The sequence below is a fragment of the Ursus americanus genome, chromosome 8 (assembly GCF_024610735.1).
Source record: "Ursus americanus isolate L20-20 chromosome 8, mUrsAme1.1.p, whole genome shotgun sequence".
Lineage (NCBI taxonomy): Eukaryota > Metazoa > Chordata > Mammalia > Carnivora > Ursidae > Ursus > Ursus americanus.
In genome coordinates this window covers 74,056,700-74,076,012 of record NC_142134.1, presented here as the reverse complement: position 1 = coordinate 74,076,012, position 19,313 = coordinate 74,056,700, and the positions used below count along the sequence as shown (strand labels likewise).

General features: G+C 43.3%; 1 protein-coding gene across 3 annotated transcripts in view; it reads right to left on the bottom strand.

Moving 5' to 3' along the window:
- Positions 1-19,313, bottom strand: part of BOD1L1 (biorientation of chromosomes in cell division 1 like 1) — a 53,008-nt gene that overhangs the window by 16,278 nt on the left and 17,417 nt on the right. For all 3 annotated transcript variants that reach the window (XR_015725591.1, XM_087864271.1, XM_045771321.2), the window contains exons 9-15: positions 18,539-18,611; positions 10,212-16,332; positions 8,311-8,375; positions 7,393-7,477; positions 3,279-3,325; positions 1,793-1,853; positions 244-314 (exon numbers count right to left, since the gene is read on the bottom strand). Coding sequence is in view for 2 of the 3 variants with exons in the window: in XM_087864271.1 (XP_087720397.1) it covers positions 244-314; positions 1,793-1,853; positions 3,279-3,325; positions 7,393-7,477; positions 8,311-8,375; positions 10,212-16,332; positions 18,539-18,611 (6,523 nt within the window). In the remaining variant the exon portion in view is untranslated. The remainder of the gene's footprint in view (positions 1-243; positions 315-1,792; positions 1,854-3,278; positions 3,326-7,392; positions 7,478-8,310; positions 8,376-10,211; positions 16,333-18,538; positions 18,612-19,313) is intronic.

Genomic DNA, 19,313 nt, shown 5'->3' with positions numbered 1-19,313 from the left:
CTCCTCTTTCATTGGCCCAGCAAAGAGCTGAGGAAAGGCAGTGTAAGAAATAACATTTACCCCTCCTGCCAGTACAATGTGGACACATCCCAATAATTACCTACACAAGAGCATAAACAGATAAAAGTGATATGGAGACCCGTTTAATTTTTAACACATACAAAGAAGTAAAGCCTTTCTTTGTTACCACCCAAAGCGCTACGCATAAAACATGAAATACTTGAGTTTCTTATGAAAACCCACCTCTTTAGGATTTGCTTCAACACTGTGATCTCTTAAGGCTTCTGTGTTGTCTTTTCTGCCATTGCATCTCTCTGATTAATAAATACAAAAAAGAAAAAAAAGTTAAGTATTTATTCACTCCAATATTTACTTTAGGAGTGTGCATGGCAGCGGGAAGGACACTTTGTAAGTCATTGCGACGGGGTCCTCATAGCAATCAGGTAAGCTCCATGATTCCCGTTCGTACAATGTAAGTAAATGGGTTCATGGAGGCATGAGGTCACTGGACCGTACACAGTGACTTCAGAGCCACGGTCCTCTAGTTCATGGAGCAACACAGTGTGAAGACGTATCCAAGGAAACCAAGCAGGTATTACCCCATAGCTGTCAGATGAGCAAACGTTCCCCAGTCGGGTAATACCAAATACAGGAGAAGGCGTAGAGACACAACTGGTACACCACCCGGGGACAATCTGGCACGTTCGGTAAAGCTGAAGTGGTGCCTACCAGCTCAGCCATTCCACACCTAAGTTCCAGGCACACGACATAAGCACAAGATCATGCACGGCAGCACTCTGTGCAACTGGGAAAAGTTGCAAAAAACCCAAAAGTCCACCAACAGAAGCACAGAGTAACCGTGGTATATTCACGCAATGGAATACTAAACAGCAACTGAAATAAAGTAACTAGAGTTATACACGTCAACATGACAACCGTTCAGAGCATAATGCCAAATGAAAAAACAAGATGGAGACAGTTTGTCTAATGTGATACCCTTTTCCTAAAGCATGCAACAGCAGGCAACATATTTTTTATGTAAATAAATACAGCAGTTGCAGAATAGTGGTTCCCTTTGGAGCAGAATAAGAGAGACTGGGATCAGCGAGGCGTATGTGAGTTCAATTATATCTGTAACATTTTTTTTTAAAAAGCATATGAAGCAAATATAGTAAATTTTTAAAGATCTGACAAAACTGGGTGATGAGTATATGAGTGTTTATAATTACTCCTACTTTACTTTGGTTTGAAATATGGTATAATATATTATTATAAAAAGACCTCTTTCCCCACTCTTGGAATAAAGTATCGACAACAGTCTATGTTCTGTCTGAGAGGAGAATTACCCCTCTGGAGTTGGCAGCCTCCACAGATTTCAAGGAACGAGGCCCGACTCCTAGGAGACCCATATAAATGTGACACACCTGCTTTAGCGAACGGAAACTGTCCGTCAGACGTAAACACAAGTGCTCAGCACGGAATGTCTCCTACAGTGCAAACCTCAGGCAGCTACACATTTTGTATTCACATTGCATTAAGTCCACTGTGAAGTTCTAGTAGCTATTTATGGCAAGGCACCACTTATAAGCTACAGGGCCTTCAACAAGGCCCTGGACCTCTCCCAGCCTTGGTTTCCCCAGCTAGAGAAGTGATGCTGTTAGTACCTACCAAATGATATGAACAAAGTAAGAGAAAATTTGTGAATTAGCATAGGGCCTGGTGGATAGAAGGCACTCAACAAATAGGAACTACAATTATACCAACATTAATACTATGAAATTCATTAACTTACCTTCTTTGTTAGGAGATTTGCTATGAATTTCTTCATTTGCTCTTGAGCCCGAATTTTTGACCTAAATATATCACAGAAAAGGTTATTTATGGATAATATCACCAAAGTCTTAAAGGCAGAAAAAACAAATAAGAGAACTGACATAACCTGGTTGTTTGTGGGAATATGGAAATGGGCTGGAATACGTGCTCTTTTAAATTTCACCCAGAAGCTGAAGAGCACAGAGCATCTTCCTTTTGAAGAAGTTTTGGTTTAACAAATTATCGTCCTACTGTGTTTTATTCTCCTTGTCTTTAAAATGGTTATGGCAAAAGTGTAAGAAGTAAAAAAAAAAAAAAAAAAAAAAAAAAAAATCTGAATTCTATGAATTCTCTTCCCATCCAATGATCCCTCATGATTTTTTTTTTCTTTACTCAAAAATGCTAAAGGATTCTGTCATTCTGTCATCATCTCTCTTTGGCAAATCTTGTCGACTGTAATTTTATTTTTTTAACTGAGGGAAAGTCAGAATATCCAACAACATTCTAAATCCCAGCTACAGAATTTCATGCATATTTGGAAAGGCCAGTGATACTCTCCGACTGGGGAAAGGCCAGTGATATTGGGGGCCTCAGGTAAATGAGATGAGGAGGAGAACTGGCTCCACATCTGGAATCCTTTTGGAGGGTAAATACGAACCAAACTAAGTGGGCTTTTCTCTTTCCTCTTACTCAGCTGCCTGCGTATGAGTTTCTAGCTATAAAACAGGATGTTCAAAGGGGGTGAGGATAGCCCTCTGACGTGTGGCAGTGCGCAGAGCTCCCCCGAGTTCTCTCGGGACATTGGAACGAATGTGTCTCTTTGCAATTCGCAAGCATTTTACAAAATGTTCTCTCCTGATAAGGTATCAGGTCCCCTGTGCATTAAGAAAAACATAAAACTTCTTTCAAGCACAGCCACAGCTGGGAAAGAATATGCATACGTGCAATCACGGTTTAGTATCTTCAGAAAAGCTTTCCAGAAACCAAAGTGAACTTTAGTTCTCAAAATAAAATCTTTTGTCTGTAACACCAGGATAATTTCAGATGTTGTAATTCACTTATCGAACTTGTTACAATAACAAAAAATAGAAAGTTCACAGTTCTTTGAAGGATTTCATTAGTAATTCCGAGGTGAGTTTCCTAGTTTGAGGTATCTGGGCCTTCTTCTGTTTCCTGAAATGCTTCAAGATATTGGCCTAAGGAGCCACTAGAGTGCAGTGCTGCTGAATTCAGAGTGACCCCTTTTTTTCGGGGGAAACAACTAAAATTCATGACATTAGTGGATACAGTTGCATGTTGGCCTGAGTATCTCAGCTGCTATGTCGCACTAGAGCGGAGAGCACGCCACAAATAGCCTCCTGTCTCCTCAAGAATGCACAGACAACCCCTTTGCTAGACGCCCCCTTTCCATTCGCTCTCAAAACACCAAGCCCCACAACAAAACCCAAACCATTATGGTGACTTACGTTATCAAGTGACTCATTCACCAAGAAAGGCTCCCTCCGTAGTTCAGCTGCTCAAAAACAAAATGAGAAATAAGGAAACTGAATATTGTTTCTGAACCACAGAGAAACAAATTTATAATTTTTTAAGGTAAAGCAGGACTATGTCCCTAACTGGCTTTGTGAACTATAAAATTCTGACCACTTATTTTCTACAACCTGTGCCTGCCATTACACCAGAAAAACAACAGACATTAACGCTGCCTGCATTTTTGTAAAGGCAGTGGTCCATTAAACCCCTGTACCTATTTAACACTCTTGGTGATCTGAAGCTTAGGAGAAACGTAGACCTTTGCTGTACTGTTCAGCTACAAAGTGACACTGGTTCATTTAAAAATAATGCCATCAAGTGAAAAGTTAGATTCTATTCCTTCAAACAGCAATGGTCTATTTATATTCTCTGGAAACTTGAAGTACAAGGTCTACTGTTTCTACTCAGCAATGACAGAACACACATTTTTCTTTTAAACAACTTCCTTTTACGTAAGTAGATCTCTTATTGAATCGTACCTAAACACAGTGAAGTCATCTGGAATATACTGTGGGAACAAAGGACTTCAGAATCCAAAAATGTTACCTTCTTGACAATTAACACATGGGATGTTAATTATTTGTACCTTTTTAAAAAAAGATTTTATTTATTTATTTGAGAGAGAAAGAGAGAGCACGAGAGCATGAGCAGGGGGAGAGGCAGAGGGAGAGGCAGACTCCCCACTGTGCAAGAAGCCTGATGTAGGGCTCGATCCCAGGACCCTGGGATCATGACCTGAGCCAAAGGCAGACGCTTAACCAACTGAGCCACCCAGGCACCCAATTATTTATACTTTAGTACATATACACAAGTTTTAACTGATAAATTTAGGTTTTGGATAAATTAGTCATCGTTAAGGTTTTAACATGTCAGTATGAATGGCTTCTCAGGCCTTGGGGTGGTCTTCCAGGACTGCTTGATAATTAAGGCTCTTGAGATCACATACTTTGAAGGTCACCCCTTCAGATGGTTTTGCCTTGGAAGGTCCCTGCCCTGACCACCCAAGACAGTCCTGGGTGAGGATTATACACACCACTCCTTACAAACTGCCCTTCCCTTTGCCTTGTCCACCTAATGCATACCTACTCATCCTTCAATATTTGGCTCCAACTTAAGGGGAGTGACAAGTGTTATGAAAATTCAAAACTTACATATTCTTTGGCACTTCAATTCTTTTATGGAAATACTTGGGGAAACACATAACTACATGCATATGAAAGTTCCTTGCAGCTCTATTTATAATAGTAAATACTATAAAAACTGGAGACCACTAAAGATCTAACAAATGGGAAAACGCGTTACAGACTACTTTCTGCTGTTAAAACAAATGAAGTCAATCTGTATATGGTAACACCGAGTAAAAAAAAAATAAATTAAAAAACACTATAAATACTATGATTTCACTTTTGTTTAAATATAGAATTGTATTTAAGGTGGGTATCATGAGAAGTGGGAAACTATTAAGCACTTCTATGTGTCTTACTTTCTATAATGAAAGGGGAGAGAGATTGGTTCAGCTTAAACCCAGGCCCTCCCCAAAGCCCTCCCCAGCAAGGCTGACCCCACCAGACATGAACATATCTTTATTACAGAGAGCACCTTCCTCATTGGCACGTTATTTCTGCAAACTCCCTGAGCGCAGACAGGGACTGCATTCTCTACCTCGATTTCTAATGTTTGTTGGGGGAATAATTTAAAAAGCCAAGGTCATCACGTAGTAAACATGTAGTTGCTCTCCTAGCACCTTCCCCAAGAGCTTAGACTGTGGTCTGGGATACGAAGTGTTTCCAGGACACCAACTTTACTCTCACCCCAGGAACAGAGCACTTGATTTACTTAAAACTCAACCAGCAAGTACATTCATCTGGCCACAATCATTAGTTTAGGGTGGACAAAGGTACCTAAGCTGAATCAGAGTTAAGTCTTGGGATTTTGGCCAGGAATGACAGGACAAAGATATTTCTCTAGAGGCTTACAAATGAGTAAGGAATTACTTCTGTTGGGGGCTGAGAGAAAGGGAAGAAATTGGGTCTTTGCAAGACAGGTCTTTGGGGACATCATGTTCTTGGATCATGCTCTGCCTGAACTTTGCAATTTTGTGAATACTACTATGGACTGGATGTTTTGAGTCCCCCCAAAATTCATATATCAAAACCCTAAATCCCCAATTGTGATAGCATTTGGAGGTGGGGCCTTTGGGATGTTTAAATATCGTGAGGGTGGGACACTGTGCTGGGTTTAGTGTCCTTATGGAAATAAGGAGATCTTTCTCTGCATGTATACACACAAGAACATAACCAAAAAGAGAGCCCTTACTAAGAACCCGACCATACTGGTGCGCTGAACTTGGACCTCCGACCTTCAGAACCAAAGGAAATAAATATTTGGTGCTTAAGCACTCAGTCTATGGAATTCTGCTCTAACAGCCTAAATTGCCTAAGACAGTGAGCTAATACATTTCCTATAAACATTTGTAGGGTTTTCTGTGACTTGTAACCAAAATCACCCTGACTGCTCTACGCGGCTTACATGGACATTTTAACACTGAAAAAAAAAAAAAAAGAAATGGCATAAGTTTGGTCACATGCTCTAATGTTCCTATTACTTTTTCCCTTAGTTAATGTGCAGATCAGAAAAGACGGTACAATAATGACTAGAATACAAACCAGAAATAATTGTCCATTGTCACAATTCTCATTTCTAGTTCCCTAAGCCAGTGGTTCTCAAAGTGTGGTCCAAGGACACCTGGGGCTCCTGAAATCTTCCATCAAGGGCTCCACAAGGTCCAAACTATTATCAAAATACTAAAATGTTATTAATACTTCACCTTTTAAATTCATGAGTACACAATGCAATTTTCCAGAGGCCATGTGATTTCCCAAAATTATCTGAAAAGGCTATTAAAATCCAACCATGTGAAGTATGATGCTGAATTTTCTTCATATACTTCAACCAAGATAACAACAGCAACATACTGAATACAGAAACAGCCACGAGTAACCAGTTGCTCTCTATTACGCTAGACTTAAAGCGATTTGCAAAAATGTAAAACCATGTCACTTTTCTTCCTACATTTTGCCATTTGGGAAAATTTGCTATTTTTCATGAAAAAACTGTTATTTATGTTAACCTATTGTGAGTTAATTATATTGAATGAATACGTATCTTATAACCTTCCCAGTTTTAGTTTCTTATGCGGTAAACGTCAACAGGTATAATCCACATAACAAAAGTTCTCTGGGATCCTCAATAATTTTTAAGAGTGTAAAATGGTCCTGAGTTTGGGACCTGCTGCGTTAATCCTTTCTGATGCTGAGGTTCTCTCCGACAAAACCTGAAGTGGACCCTGAAGACAGTGCACAGAGACTGGAAAGAGCCTGTACAAGCTGGCAGCAGCATCAGTGGTCACCGGGGCCCAGCTAGAGTCCAAGGGCCAACAGACAGAGGTTTGAGTGGGTGCATGGGCTGCAGGCTAGTTTCTGGAAAGGAGGTGTGACAGCACATGGAAGGGCAGGAAGGTGCATGGAGACACATTTTGGGGAAAGAGCAAGAGTTTGCTCTAAAGCAACTTGCTTTCTCCCATACTTATTTGGAGATAAGAGATTTAAACAATTGCTTTACATAAAATCGACTGACGAATGATGACAAGTATATGCTACAAATGAAATAGCAAAGAATCCTCTCCAACCTATTTTAAAAAGTGAGAGGCAAATTCACATAGCCTGTCTTTTATTATGAATCAGCTATTAGTTTGATTTTATTTTTTTACAGATTTATTTATTTATTTGAGAGAGAGAGACAGCAGAGCAAGTGAGAGAGAACACAAGTCAGGAAGACGGGCAGAGGGAAAAGGAGAAGACTTCCCGCTGAGCAGGGAGCCTGATGCAGGACTCGATCCCAGGACTCTGGGATCACAACCTGAGCTGAAGGCAGACACTTAACCGACTGAGCCACCCAGGCGCCCCTCAGCTATTGATTTCAAGCTGTAACAAAAGGTAAAACTACAGGCCGGGAAAACAATGTGAACCACCGCTGAAAGGAGCTTACCTACTCCACCTGGCTTTCTCCCACATGGACTTGCTGGTGCTGCTAGAATTTCATGGTTTTTCTCTTCCACTGATGGTATAAATGTCTAAAAAGTCCAAAACACCATAAAAAACTAAGTTAACTGAGGTTTTTACAACAAGAAGGCAAGACTAACTCAACTTAATTAAAACACCTAGCATTCTTGTAACAACACAAAAGATTACTTTTGAGTCTGTGCAAAACTGCAGATGAATACACGCCAACTTTCAGAAACAAAACAAATCAATTCAATCTCATACTTCATCCATCAATGGTTCTGCCGTTGCTACAGCAGAACTCCAAATTAGTATGACACACGTGACCCTCACTGATCATGTCCCCTCCCTCGTCAGGTCTGCATTTCTCCACAGCACGCCCTGCATCACTGCAGTGCCCACGGCTGACAACTGACCCTCGTGCTCCATGTCCAGAACACACGTCTTTGCCTGCAAGGCTCTTTTGTTTCTTTCTCCTCTGGGAAACTTCCACTCTACTTGTAAAACCCCACTACAATGTCTTCCTTGCAAGCCCTCCCGTCTGTGTACCCATGGCTCCTGCTGGTAAGTTGAGTCCCCTCTGCACTATACATAGTCCCCATGTTCACTGCTACCTTGTCTCTCATATGCTCAGAAGGTGCCATGACATCAGACTGCAGAGGAGAAATGAATGTGGGGTGACAGGAAGAGACTGAGGGTGACTCCTGGTGTCTGGGAGGAAATGGAACTATGATGATTGAAGTTCTTAGCTTTCCTGCCTCAGGATATGACAATAACAATGTGTAAGTGTCTTAAGTACACTGGGAACGGGAGCCACGTGATGCTTAAGGACGTACACGTCTGCGTGCGGTGAAATGGTACTCACGCCATCTACAGCTCAGCGTAACTGAACTATCAGCCATACCTCAGTTTTCAAGGTGCTCTTCAGTGCCTGTCCTCCCAGAACATTCGATGGAGACTCTTCATTGCCTAATGAAATTCAAACCATTAAACCAACTTAAGAATTTGCTTACAAAATACAAGCTGAATCAAAAGGTGACAGGATGTTTTTATCTACCATGCCATGACCCGTTCCTCTGCTGTTTTATTTTGCTGTCAGTAGAAAACAATAAAAGGAATATAGATGAAAAATCGTGGATGAAAGGCAGGGGTCATTTACTCATTTTTGGGAGGTGAAATTGTTTCTTGCTGTTAAGACGGCTGCCCAGAAAGAATAACAAAAGATCATTTCTGGAGACATCACTTTTCCAAATATTTTTCTACAGTGTTCTGTATCAAGTTTGGCCTTAAAAGAACATATTCTGGGCCACCGAGATATATTCTCAACAAAGAAAATGTTTATGAACAGACTCACTTTGCTTGCTTCACCCTGACACAGCAAAGTTGAAAATCAAGTTAGGAAGTTGTGAAGCAGACAAAAGGAAAATGGCATTTTCTCTGGTGGAGACTCAATCCTATCCCTGTTGTAGTCCTTTCTTTCTCTCCCCCTTGTCTCTCTGTGACTGTGGTTTCCAGTTCTTTCACCCGCCCACACAGAAGCCTCCAAAGAAAATCCTTTCTCTAAGAGGCTGCAGGCTTTTCCTTGCTAAAACCTCTTTGTTTTGCTCCTTCAGGGAAACAAAGGCGGGGAGGAAGGAGTAACAGACTGTAGCAATGGTTAAGTCATAAAAATCTGCAGAGCATTCAATTTACCCAGGCTAAACTCAATGGAAAATTTTCAAGTTTCTTATTTCAACCCTTGGAACACTTCTTAACACCCCCTTTCTTAAGTCCCTATAATGAACAGGACTCAATCTACTGGCCTCAGCTTCCTGAAGCTGTATTTGATGACATCCAAGGTCTGTTTCAGTTTCAAAGTCCAGGATGCTACAATTTATACAGCCAGAGTATAGAAGTCAATGTCCCTGACCCCTTCAAGTCTCGCCCATGACATCCCTCTGAGTTCTCACAGCATCTAAGCACCCGCCACCAGAGTGTCACCGCCTACTTAAAATACAAGGCTGGACTCACAGCTGCTCCGCATTCTGAATCGTTACCTTTGCTTTCCCAGAGCCTAGCACAGTAGTAGCCGGCACAGTGTCCCAAGTTGGATGGCATAATGAATAACTGAGCCCAAAGCTCAATTTGAAAATTATTAAGTATTTCTAGCAAGATCGACACTCTGAAATCTGCCAGGAGGGAACATGTTTCTTTTCTCTTTTAAACCAATTCCAAAGCAGAAACTCGTTTTACCTGAACAAAAAACTCAGTTAAGAAATAATGTGCTCCCCTGATTATAAGTAGCCAGTCTAACTGAAATGACACATACCGCAGGTCAATATAACATTAAATGAGAGGAATGGAATGTGTTGTTGCACTATTATCCCCATTTTATACAACAGAAAACTGAAGCTCAGAGGTAACTTTTTTCCTAGGGGCCCCAGGTACCACACAAGTTATTTAAACACTCTGAACCCATTTCCTCATTTGTAAAAATGAGGGTGATAAAAATAATACTCATTTCACAGGGCTGTTGTAAGGCAGCGTTCAATTTGACTGACATAAAACCCGAGGATCAAAGGTTTAGCAACTTGCCCATGGCTAGCTGACTTCCCGACTCCCAGCGTCCTGCCTCTGCTCTCCTGGCACACGAGAAACAGGTCTAAGGTTTTCAGTTTTTACCCGTTTCTAAGCTCAACCTTCCCATTTGAGAAGTTATTTTGTGACATTCTGGAACCAAAATCATCTTTTGGAAGACTCTTCAATGTATTCTACATGAAAGCATGGTTGTAAAATGCTAAAATGTGCAATTAGAGAGATTCTCACCTATGTCATGTGACTTTTCTTCAGGAGGAACAGTGACCTTGAGGTCTCCTTCCTCCTGGGATGGTTTCCTCATGCAATTACCATCTCCCGCTTTCTCACTGGACCCTTGAACCAGCCGTCTGCCATTGTGATCACTCTTTATAGTCAAGCCCTGCTCATAGTTTGGAGCCGACAGAGCTCGATCGTGGGCAGCTGGAAGGACTGGCACGTAGGAAGGGCCAATTTCTGATTCTCGGCCATTAATACATTCAGCGGTGGTGGTGTTCACGGGGGCCGTGGGCCAGGACTGCTCAGGGGAGGACGGCTCTGCTGAAGCGTCTCTGGCAGGTGGCAGGTCATCGGCTTTCTTAGCACCCGGACTTACTGAGGGGAAGCGGCGGATCCCGAGGGAGGGGTCCCCAGCCGTCGGCCCAGCCGTTTGCTCCGGTCGCGTCAGATCCTCGGGCGAGTCCGCTCCCCTCCGCACACTCCTCCCTGCCCAACATGTGCCGTGCCCTGCGGTAGCCGCCTCCCGACTCCCCTGTCCTCTCTGAACAGAGCTCAGCCACACATTCTCTGCCGCATTTACGAGGCGCAAATCGCCCTCACTCTGTCCCTTCCCCGCCAGCGGCAACTCGCGGGGATGGTCCTTGCCGCGCCCCTCCTCCGGCGCTCGCGCAGCACCTGGCTGGCCGCTCGCAGTAGAGGGCACACTGCCTGCCGCCCCGTGGCGCCCCTCCTCGGGGCCCGCAGCTCTGCTCCCTACCAGCGGCCCAGGGCACGATCGGCTGTTCGCGGCCATCAGGCTGGGCCTCGGGGCCTCGCCCTTGCTCATCCTGGCGGCCGACCGGTGCTCTTTCGCGTCCGCATTGCTCGCAGTCTGCGGGTTCTCCTCCTGCCTGTTGAGGCCGCCTGGCGCCAGCACGCACTCCGCGGTGCTGGTGGAGATGATGGCGGCGTCACTCGGGTCCTCCATCCTTGGCGCGCCGGGCGGCTCGTCGTCCTGTGGGACAGCGCCCATCATGACGGCCTCGCGGCCTTCGGAGGTGCTCGTGGAAATCATAGCCGTGTCGCTGACCTCCTCTGCTTGAGCAGCCGACGGCTGGACGTCCTCCCGAGGAGCTGCGCTGGACACGGGGCCCTCGCAATCTTCTCCTGAGCTGGTGGAGATGATGGCGCTCCCGTCTTTCTCTTCCAGGACGGTGGCGGGTCGCGCCTGTTCACTTTCTATGAGGACGCCAGAAATGGAAGCCTCGCACTCCTCGGCTATGCTGGTGGAAATGAGCGCGCACTCATCTTTCTCCTCCTTGCTGGTTGACGCAAGAGGGCTCTCGACCACTGTGGGTGCGCTGGGCATGGGCCCCTCGAAATCGTCGGTGCTCACCAAGCCGGGGCCCTGAGCGCTTTCTTCCACGGCAGCCACCGGCTGCTGACTTTCCGCACACGTGATGGTCGTGGCGCTGGAAATGGGCACTTCGCACTCTTCCCCTATGCTCGTGGAAATCATGGCACACTCATCCTTCTCTTCATTTCTCAGAGCAGGGACTTGGCTCTCATCTCCTGACACTGCACTGGGCATGGGGGCCTCAAATTCCTCCATTTTTATTCTGGTGCCTTCCATATTTTCTATGGTTCTCAGCCCGCTTGAATGACCTTCTTCCACCCCCATAACTGTGCTTAACTGAGTGGTGTAGTCATGTGTGGTACTGGTGGAAATCATCAAGCCTTTGCCTGGACTTTTACTCCCAGCTAAACAAGTCTGGTTGGTAACACTGTCACTGGCCGTAGTGGCCATAAGGCCATCACATTCTTCATTGTCCACTGAGGTGATGATACCTTCATCTTCTTTTCCGCTGAGCGATGTGTGACCAGCTTCACATTCTGGGACTGCCCTGGACGTAAGTACCTCGTAACTACCCCCCACCAAGCCAGTGGAAATTGTGGTATCATCAACTTTTTCTTTTCTGGTGAGCAAACTGTCACTCTGACCTGAAGCTGCACTAGTCATGGGGCCCTCACAACCTTCGGGAACTGGTGCCACTTCACCCTTCCCTGACGCTGCACTGGTCACACTGCTTTCTACGATCCCTTTTGCGCTGGAGCAGATCTCCATATGTTTCATGCTCTTCTCGGCACCACTCATGCTGTCAACATTGCTCTCATTGGCATTGGTGACGGTGGCTCCGGCCTCAGCTCCCACGTGCCCTGCTGCGGTACCGATCTGACCGTCACCTTCTTCGGCACTTCCACAAATTGACACCCCTTCGCTCTCCTCCTCTGTCCCAGTGCAAGTGGATGCGTGCCCGATTTCGTTTCCCCTTCCAGTACTGGTCACCACCCCTTCACCTTCCTCATCCTCCTCTTTTGCACCGGTGCTGGTTACAATTCCTTCGTCGTCACATGGCCCAGCAGCGACTGATGGAACGTTGGTGGCTTCTTTGGCTACTGTACTGTCCATTGCACTCTCTCCGTTGTCTTCTGATTCAGAACTTAGAGCAAAGCCCTCGCTGCCATCTTCCGAACCCGTGCAGCTCGCTGGCCCCTCTCCATCTTCTTCTGTTATCCCTGTGCTGGTGACAGCACTTTCGCCTTCTGCCCCGTCATTCACAGCAGTGTCTCCTTCCTGGGGGGCACTGGTCCCTGGTGGTGTGTCATTACTGACGAGGGCCACGGCTGCACCTGTAACTACGTGCTCCTCCTGTCGCTTGGCGCCTGTTACTGAGCACATAACAGAGGTAGCGCTTCTCCTTTCTGCTCCGGTGCATGTCACAGTCCCCTCAGTTTCTTTTTTGGGACCCATTCTCATCAGATTTCTCTGGAATCCATCCACCTCTTCACTGCTTAAGGAGCCTTCCCTTATTTCTGTCCCAGCACTTGTCACTGCACCATCGCTTTCAACCTCACTAATAAAGGTAACCGTTCCTTCAGACATTTCCGACTCGCTACGTGAAGAACCATCACATTTTTCTTCAGAGCCGGCACTGGTGACAGCATCATCTTTCTCTTCTGTCACACCACTGTTGACGTTGTCTTCAGCTGTAACTTCATGAGCAGTCACAGGGTCCACTGCCCTTTCTTCAGATCCAGCCATAGCACACTCTCCGCTCTCTCCCTCCTTGGTGCTCGTGAGGAAGGTTTCACTTTCAGCATATCCTTCTGTGACAATGCCTCCACCTTCTTCAGCTGCAGCAAAAACAGTGCATTCGCTGGCTTCTGCCCCAGTGTGAAGAGGATTATTTCCAGAGCATGCACCTGTTATGAAGCCTTCGTCTGCCTCAATGCTTGTGCAGGGCACAGCCACCTCACCCTCTCCTGTTTCTGAGGAAGTGGTTGTGGCATCCCCTGCCTTTACTGTGTTTAGGGAAACACTTTTGTCCTTTCCTGCAGTACTACTGGCAAAAGAAGTCTTTTCTGCTCTGCCAGACCCGGCTGTCGCATCAACAGTCTTTCCATTCCTTTGCTGTAAAACTGAGGAAGCACCGTTACTTCCAGCACTGGTGCCGACCTCACTCTTCTCCATCCTTCCTTCTACCACAATTGATATGCTTTCCATTTCACCTGGGCCACTACTACATTTAAGTTCAACGGTCTCAGCATCTTTTTCTGTACTCATGCCTACCACCGGGTCAACAGCAGTGCCATGCTTTTTGCCATTTTCTAGTACAACTCTCGTTGTCTGCTTTGAACGGGGCTCTGTGTTGAAGTCACTCTCTTTCCTGGCCATGTCCGTCAGGCTACCTTCTTTGGGCACATTCTCATTTTCCGTATTCGTGTCTGTTAACTTGCTACCAACAGGCACATTTACGTTTCCTTGTTTAGTGTGCAGCACAGTGGTCTGGAAACCTTCTGGAATGTGTCTTCTGCTATCCATGCTTCCTTTTGCCAGCGTATCTACTGTGGAAACTGCCCCACTTTCTTTGCTGTCACTTGTCCTCAGGATTTCTGATTCCCTAACGGTCAAACTTTGGTTAGGAATATCAGAGCGCTCCACAAGGGAGGTGCTGGCTGTGCCACCTTCTAAAACAGTCCTTTTGTCAATCAAAGGACTTACATCTGCATCACGAGACTGTTTCGGAGGCGTCACAGTTACTGAACTTAAGGACGGTGAAGGATCTAAATTTGGGGAATGTTCACGACCAGCATCTCCTTGAGCAACATGTTCTTCGGTGGGTCTGGTTGTGTTTTTCAAATTCTTTTGTGCCCTATCATTTTCTGATGGGGCTCGAGACAAGAGTCTGTGACTAGTTTCAGAGTCTGTATTTGTTTCATGAGTTCCCTGTTGAATGGGTTCTTTCTCCCCAGGGTTCAGTTTAGACACAGCACTTTGGATATGAACTTTCTTGGTCAGGGCGCCCTTATGGTCAGCGTGCTTTTCAGAATTACTAACAACTCCTGGTCCACGTCCTGATCTACAGGCTGGAGCTGCTGTTTTTGAATCTACTGACGAAGTTCTTAATTCATCCTTTTGAACCATGACAGTGGTTTTTTGTTTCATAACATTTTCAGAGTCAATGTCTTGCTGAGAACTATTATTGCTGCCATCTTGGATTTTAGATACTTCAAATACATTTTCAACAGCTGGCTCAGAATCAATTTCCATTGGCTCTTGTTCAGGCATCAAAGTGGGATCACCACTCTTTTTTGGTTTCTGAACAGAAGAACTATTGGGAGTTAGCAAGGAGTTTGCTGCTGATTTTTCTTCTCCTTTGGTCATTTCTTGGGATAAGCTTCCTCTTCGGTTTTCACAGAACCTTCTACTTAATTTCTTTTCCATAACTGAACTATTCCCTCTGGCTTTTTCATAATTACTGTCAACTTCTTTACCATCCTTGTCATCTGATTTATTTTCTTCCTTCTTTTTCATTTCCTTACTACCGTGCTTTAAGCTTCTGCTTTTGTGCCCATCTGATAACTTTCTCTCGGGTCTGGAGGAGCCTGAATCCTTGTCAGCCTTGTACTTCTCCTTTGCTAATGGTAACTTGGTTCTGTGACTAGAATCCTTCTGTGTACCATGTGCGGAGGACGCGGCACTGTCCATTACAACTTCAGCACCAGCTTCTTCAGAAGGTTTGTCTTCAACTTTAGACTTTCGCTGTCTATCTGGGTCGATCTCTTCAGTGTTCTTCTCCTTATCTGGTTTTGGAGTGGCCGCCTGTTTTGGGACACTTTCTTGTAATTCCATTTCAGCTACTTTTAACTGTTTGCCTTGACTTTTTGGTTTGGACTTTAACATAAGTTTCTCTTCTAGTAAGCTCTTTGTTCTTCGCTTCTCCTTGTGAACCACCTCTTCTGGTTTTGAATTACTGTCTAAATTAGTTGAGTCTGTATCACACTTATCCTCTGAATAACTTTCACTTCTTCTCTGTAATGTGATTCCATGTTGCTTGGAACTCAGGGAGTCTTTCTGAATTTTAGAATCACTTGATCTTCTTGATTTGTGCTCTGCCTTAGTCTTCTCAGCTGATATGTGCCTGTCTTTTTTGTTGTTTTCTTTACGAACATTCTCATCTGTTTTTATAATATATTCAGAGACTGGCTTTCCATCTTTGCCTAAAATTGATAATTTCCTTTCATTTTTATGTTTACTTTTTCGTTCAGTTTTATCATCTGAAGAAAGTTTTGTTTGTTGACTTTGCTTCTGAATATTTTCATCCACTTTTAAACCTTTCTCCAAAGAGTGAAGCTCAGTCTCATCACCTGTTTTATGCAGGCAGTCACCTTTGTATTTATGTTTCGTAGACAACTTGTCTTCTGACAGAGTCTTCTCTTTTTCAGGCTTCTCTTTGGAGGATTTCGCCTCTTTCTTAGGTAGGCTTTTCACATGTGGTGTTTCAGAATCATCTTTTTTTAGATGTTTTTCATTTTTAAGTGTGCTTTTCTGTTTCTGGGGCTCTTCTGTCCCAATTTCTGACCGTTCTGCTTGCCTTTTCCCATCTCTCATATCAGGCTCTTCCTGTGCCCCTTCCACCACAACAGGGGTAGATGTGCGTCTTTTATGTTCTCTTTCTATTTTGGAATCATTTTTGTTTTCATCAGCTGGATGCAAAGACTCTGAAAGTCTCCGGGCAGGTTTACTTGGTTCACTTTTTGCGTGAACATGCTTCAAATCCTTTGAAGAAGACACCTTTTCCTTTTCACAATGCTGTAAGAAAATAAAAGTTAAAATATGAGCAATACTAAAATCACTTTTTATATTCAAACTTAACATTTGGGTACACTGAATATACTGAATGCAGTCATGTGTCACATGTTACTTAATCTCAGCCAGCAGCCTGTGGTAGGTACTGGTGACCTCATTTTATGTGCCAGGAAACTGAAGCTCAGCGGGACTCTAGAACCTGAGACCCAGGCAACAAGTTGAGAGGATTTCATTTTCAGTTGAGGACTCTTCCCACTACATCACAGATGTCTGTGCAGAGACTAGTTATTTCTCCTGAGACCTGTCCATGCACTTGGGAGGCCTTTAACTCCAAGCTGTTAAAGCTCACTAATACCCAGTAGCCCTTAATAAATACAAGCTGCATGAATGACAATCTGATGTTCTTTTTAGTCCCAAAGCATAATAACCGATGAAGACAATTTAAAAAGTTTATACTGAAATAAAGGTTTCCTACATTTTAACTTAGGAACCTGAATTATTTATGGAAACCTCATGAATCCAGGGTACTTGTAGGACATTCTACTTAAGAAGTTTCAAATGCACACAATAACTCACCGTAATAGTAACCGTATCACATATAAATCATGCCTATATTTATGTATCCAAAGGAAGACACTGATGGACCAGCGCATCTGATCCTTCCCCCCTGCCCCACAGTACGGCACTGAGATTATTAATATTAATGAATGAATGCTGACAAAACACACTTTAGTATAGTCTCACTGACTACCCCCTGTTAATTACTCTTATTCCAATAATGGGCTGAAGTTCTCAGAAAGATCTCTGTGTCTCTGAGTCAGTTAATCACTCCACCTTCCTACAATTTAACACAAAGATTAATGCAATTCTACTGACTTGGGGAGTAGGACATGGCGAAATCTTAAAAAACACTTTAAAATTAAATTCATCAAAGAAAGAACAGGGATTTTATCAACCTAATTTTACAGTAAGTTCCAACCAATTAATGTGAATAAAATTTTATGAGATAATTTTTCAAAGAAATTCAGCACAGAATGAAGTTAAATATTTTAAAATATGCTATTAAAACATCTGGATATACTCATAAATATGCCTCTAATTTCCGAATAAAGAAATCAAGATTATCTATTGGCTATGAATAAATAATGACTAAATTATTAGTTTTCCCTTGGAAACGTTAACATAGTTTGGGTATCGGGCGCCTGGCTGGCTCAGTTGGTAGAGCATGCAACTCTTGATCTCAGGGTCATGAGTTCGAGCCCCAGGCTGGGTATGGAGCTTACTCAAAAAAAAAAAAAAAAATTGGCCTCAGGATTATAAATATGACAGGGTAAATAAGGATTTAAACCCAGTGAAAGCAAAAGTTTATCCCAAGAAAATAATCCAAACAGGGGAAAGAAATGTATTCACTGAACATATTTTTACTATTTAGATTGATCAGATCTTAGAAGTAATCTAAGTGCTCAACTCTAAGGAAATGCTTAGATTATGGTATGTCTATTCAATACAACACTATGTAATCATTAAATATTACAACTAGAAGCTTATTAGAAGCTAATTAGAATTAGAAACTATTAGGAAATAATTTTGGAAGATTATATCCACTCTACAAAATTCTGTTCATTTGTGGATGAGGAATCCAAGAGAATGAAATGGATGGTCTGCTATGGCAGAGGGATTTTAGCCCCCTCCCCCTCTTTTTAGAGAGATTTTATTTATTTATTTGAAAAAGAGAGAGAGAGGGAGAATGAGCAGGGGGAGAGGCAGAGGGAGAAGCAGACTCCCCTCTGAGCAGGGAGCCCGATGTGGGGCTTGATCCCAGGATCCCAAGATCATGACCCGAACCAAAGGCAGATGTTTAATCAACTGAGCCACCGAGGTGCCTCCCCACCTCCCTTTCTTTCTCATTATCATTACTGGCAATTCTGTTATTGCCAATATAAGAAATAGGGGTGGGGGGTGGGGGGATGAGGGAAAGGAAAGTAGAAAAAAGTAGCTGTTACCTGGATAAAAGAGGACATGAATCAATTGGTCAAAAAGAGGAATTCAGGCCATAATAGGGTGGGGGTTCAAGAATGCTGAAGGTGAGGGATTTTTTAATTTAACTTGCAAAAGATCAAATTGCATTTCTAAGTGTTACTCCAAAGGACTGAATGGTCTGTATTTAACAAAAGAGCATTTAAAATGGGTTTTATCAATTAAGACACACCTCACTTGTCTTGAGAGTTTCTTTGGAATCTTCTTCAGATTGCGGTTTCTTTTTAGAATTCTCTTCAACAGCCCTAAGTGGGAGGAAAGAGTCATACATGAACTTTATTTGAATCAAATGTAAGAATTTCTCAGGAAGGTTAAAAAAAAAAAAACCTTAGCTTCCCTTTATTATAAACACTTGATCCATAAATGATACATCAATTTAACTCCTATCTTATTCAACAGAAGCAAACATAATCCCGAATGTGACACAGACTTACTCTTGCTGCTGAAGTAAAGTATACTTGAAAAAAAATTCCTGATTTGTTGCTTGAAGATGAGTATTTTATGGGCTACAATTAGATTTTGAAAGTCTTACCATCTTTTGAGTAAACAGGGTAGTCGTATTTATTCAGATCAACAGGAATGAGGTACAATAAGAAAACAGAGCAGACTCCTCTCACTGAGTTCTGCAAATTATTGATTCAGCTACCTTGAAGTCTGTGACAAATGTCCATAATTGCATTCTGATTATAGCCCATGGCTCCAAGGACTTCAGAGCCACTTTCAGAGTCTCTTCAGCTTTCTAATTCTTACAGAATTAACTATGATAATGCAATGATAAGTAAGAATTTGGTTCAGCCCTCTGGTTTATGGGGAGATGCATGAGCTCTGTTGAAGAGAATGCCTAGCATACCTGGAAAATGGATGCAGTCATTGTAAATAAGGGGTTATTGAATGTCCTCAGTGAAGATACTTCTTGATTATTCTAGAGGGTTCATAAACTCTCTGAA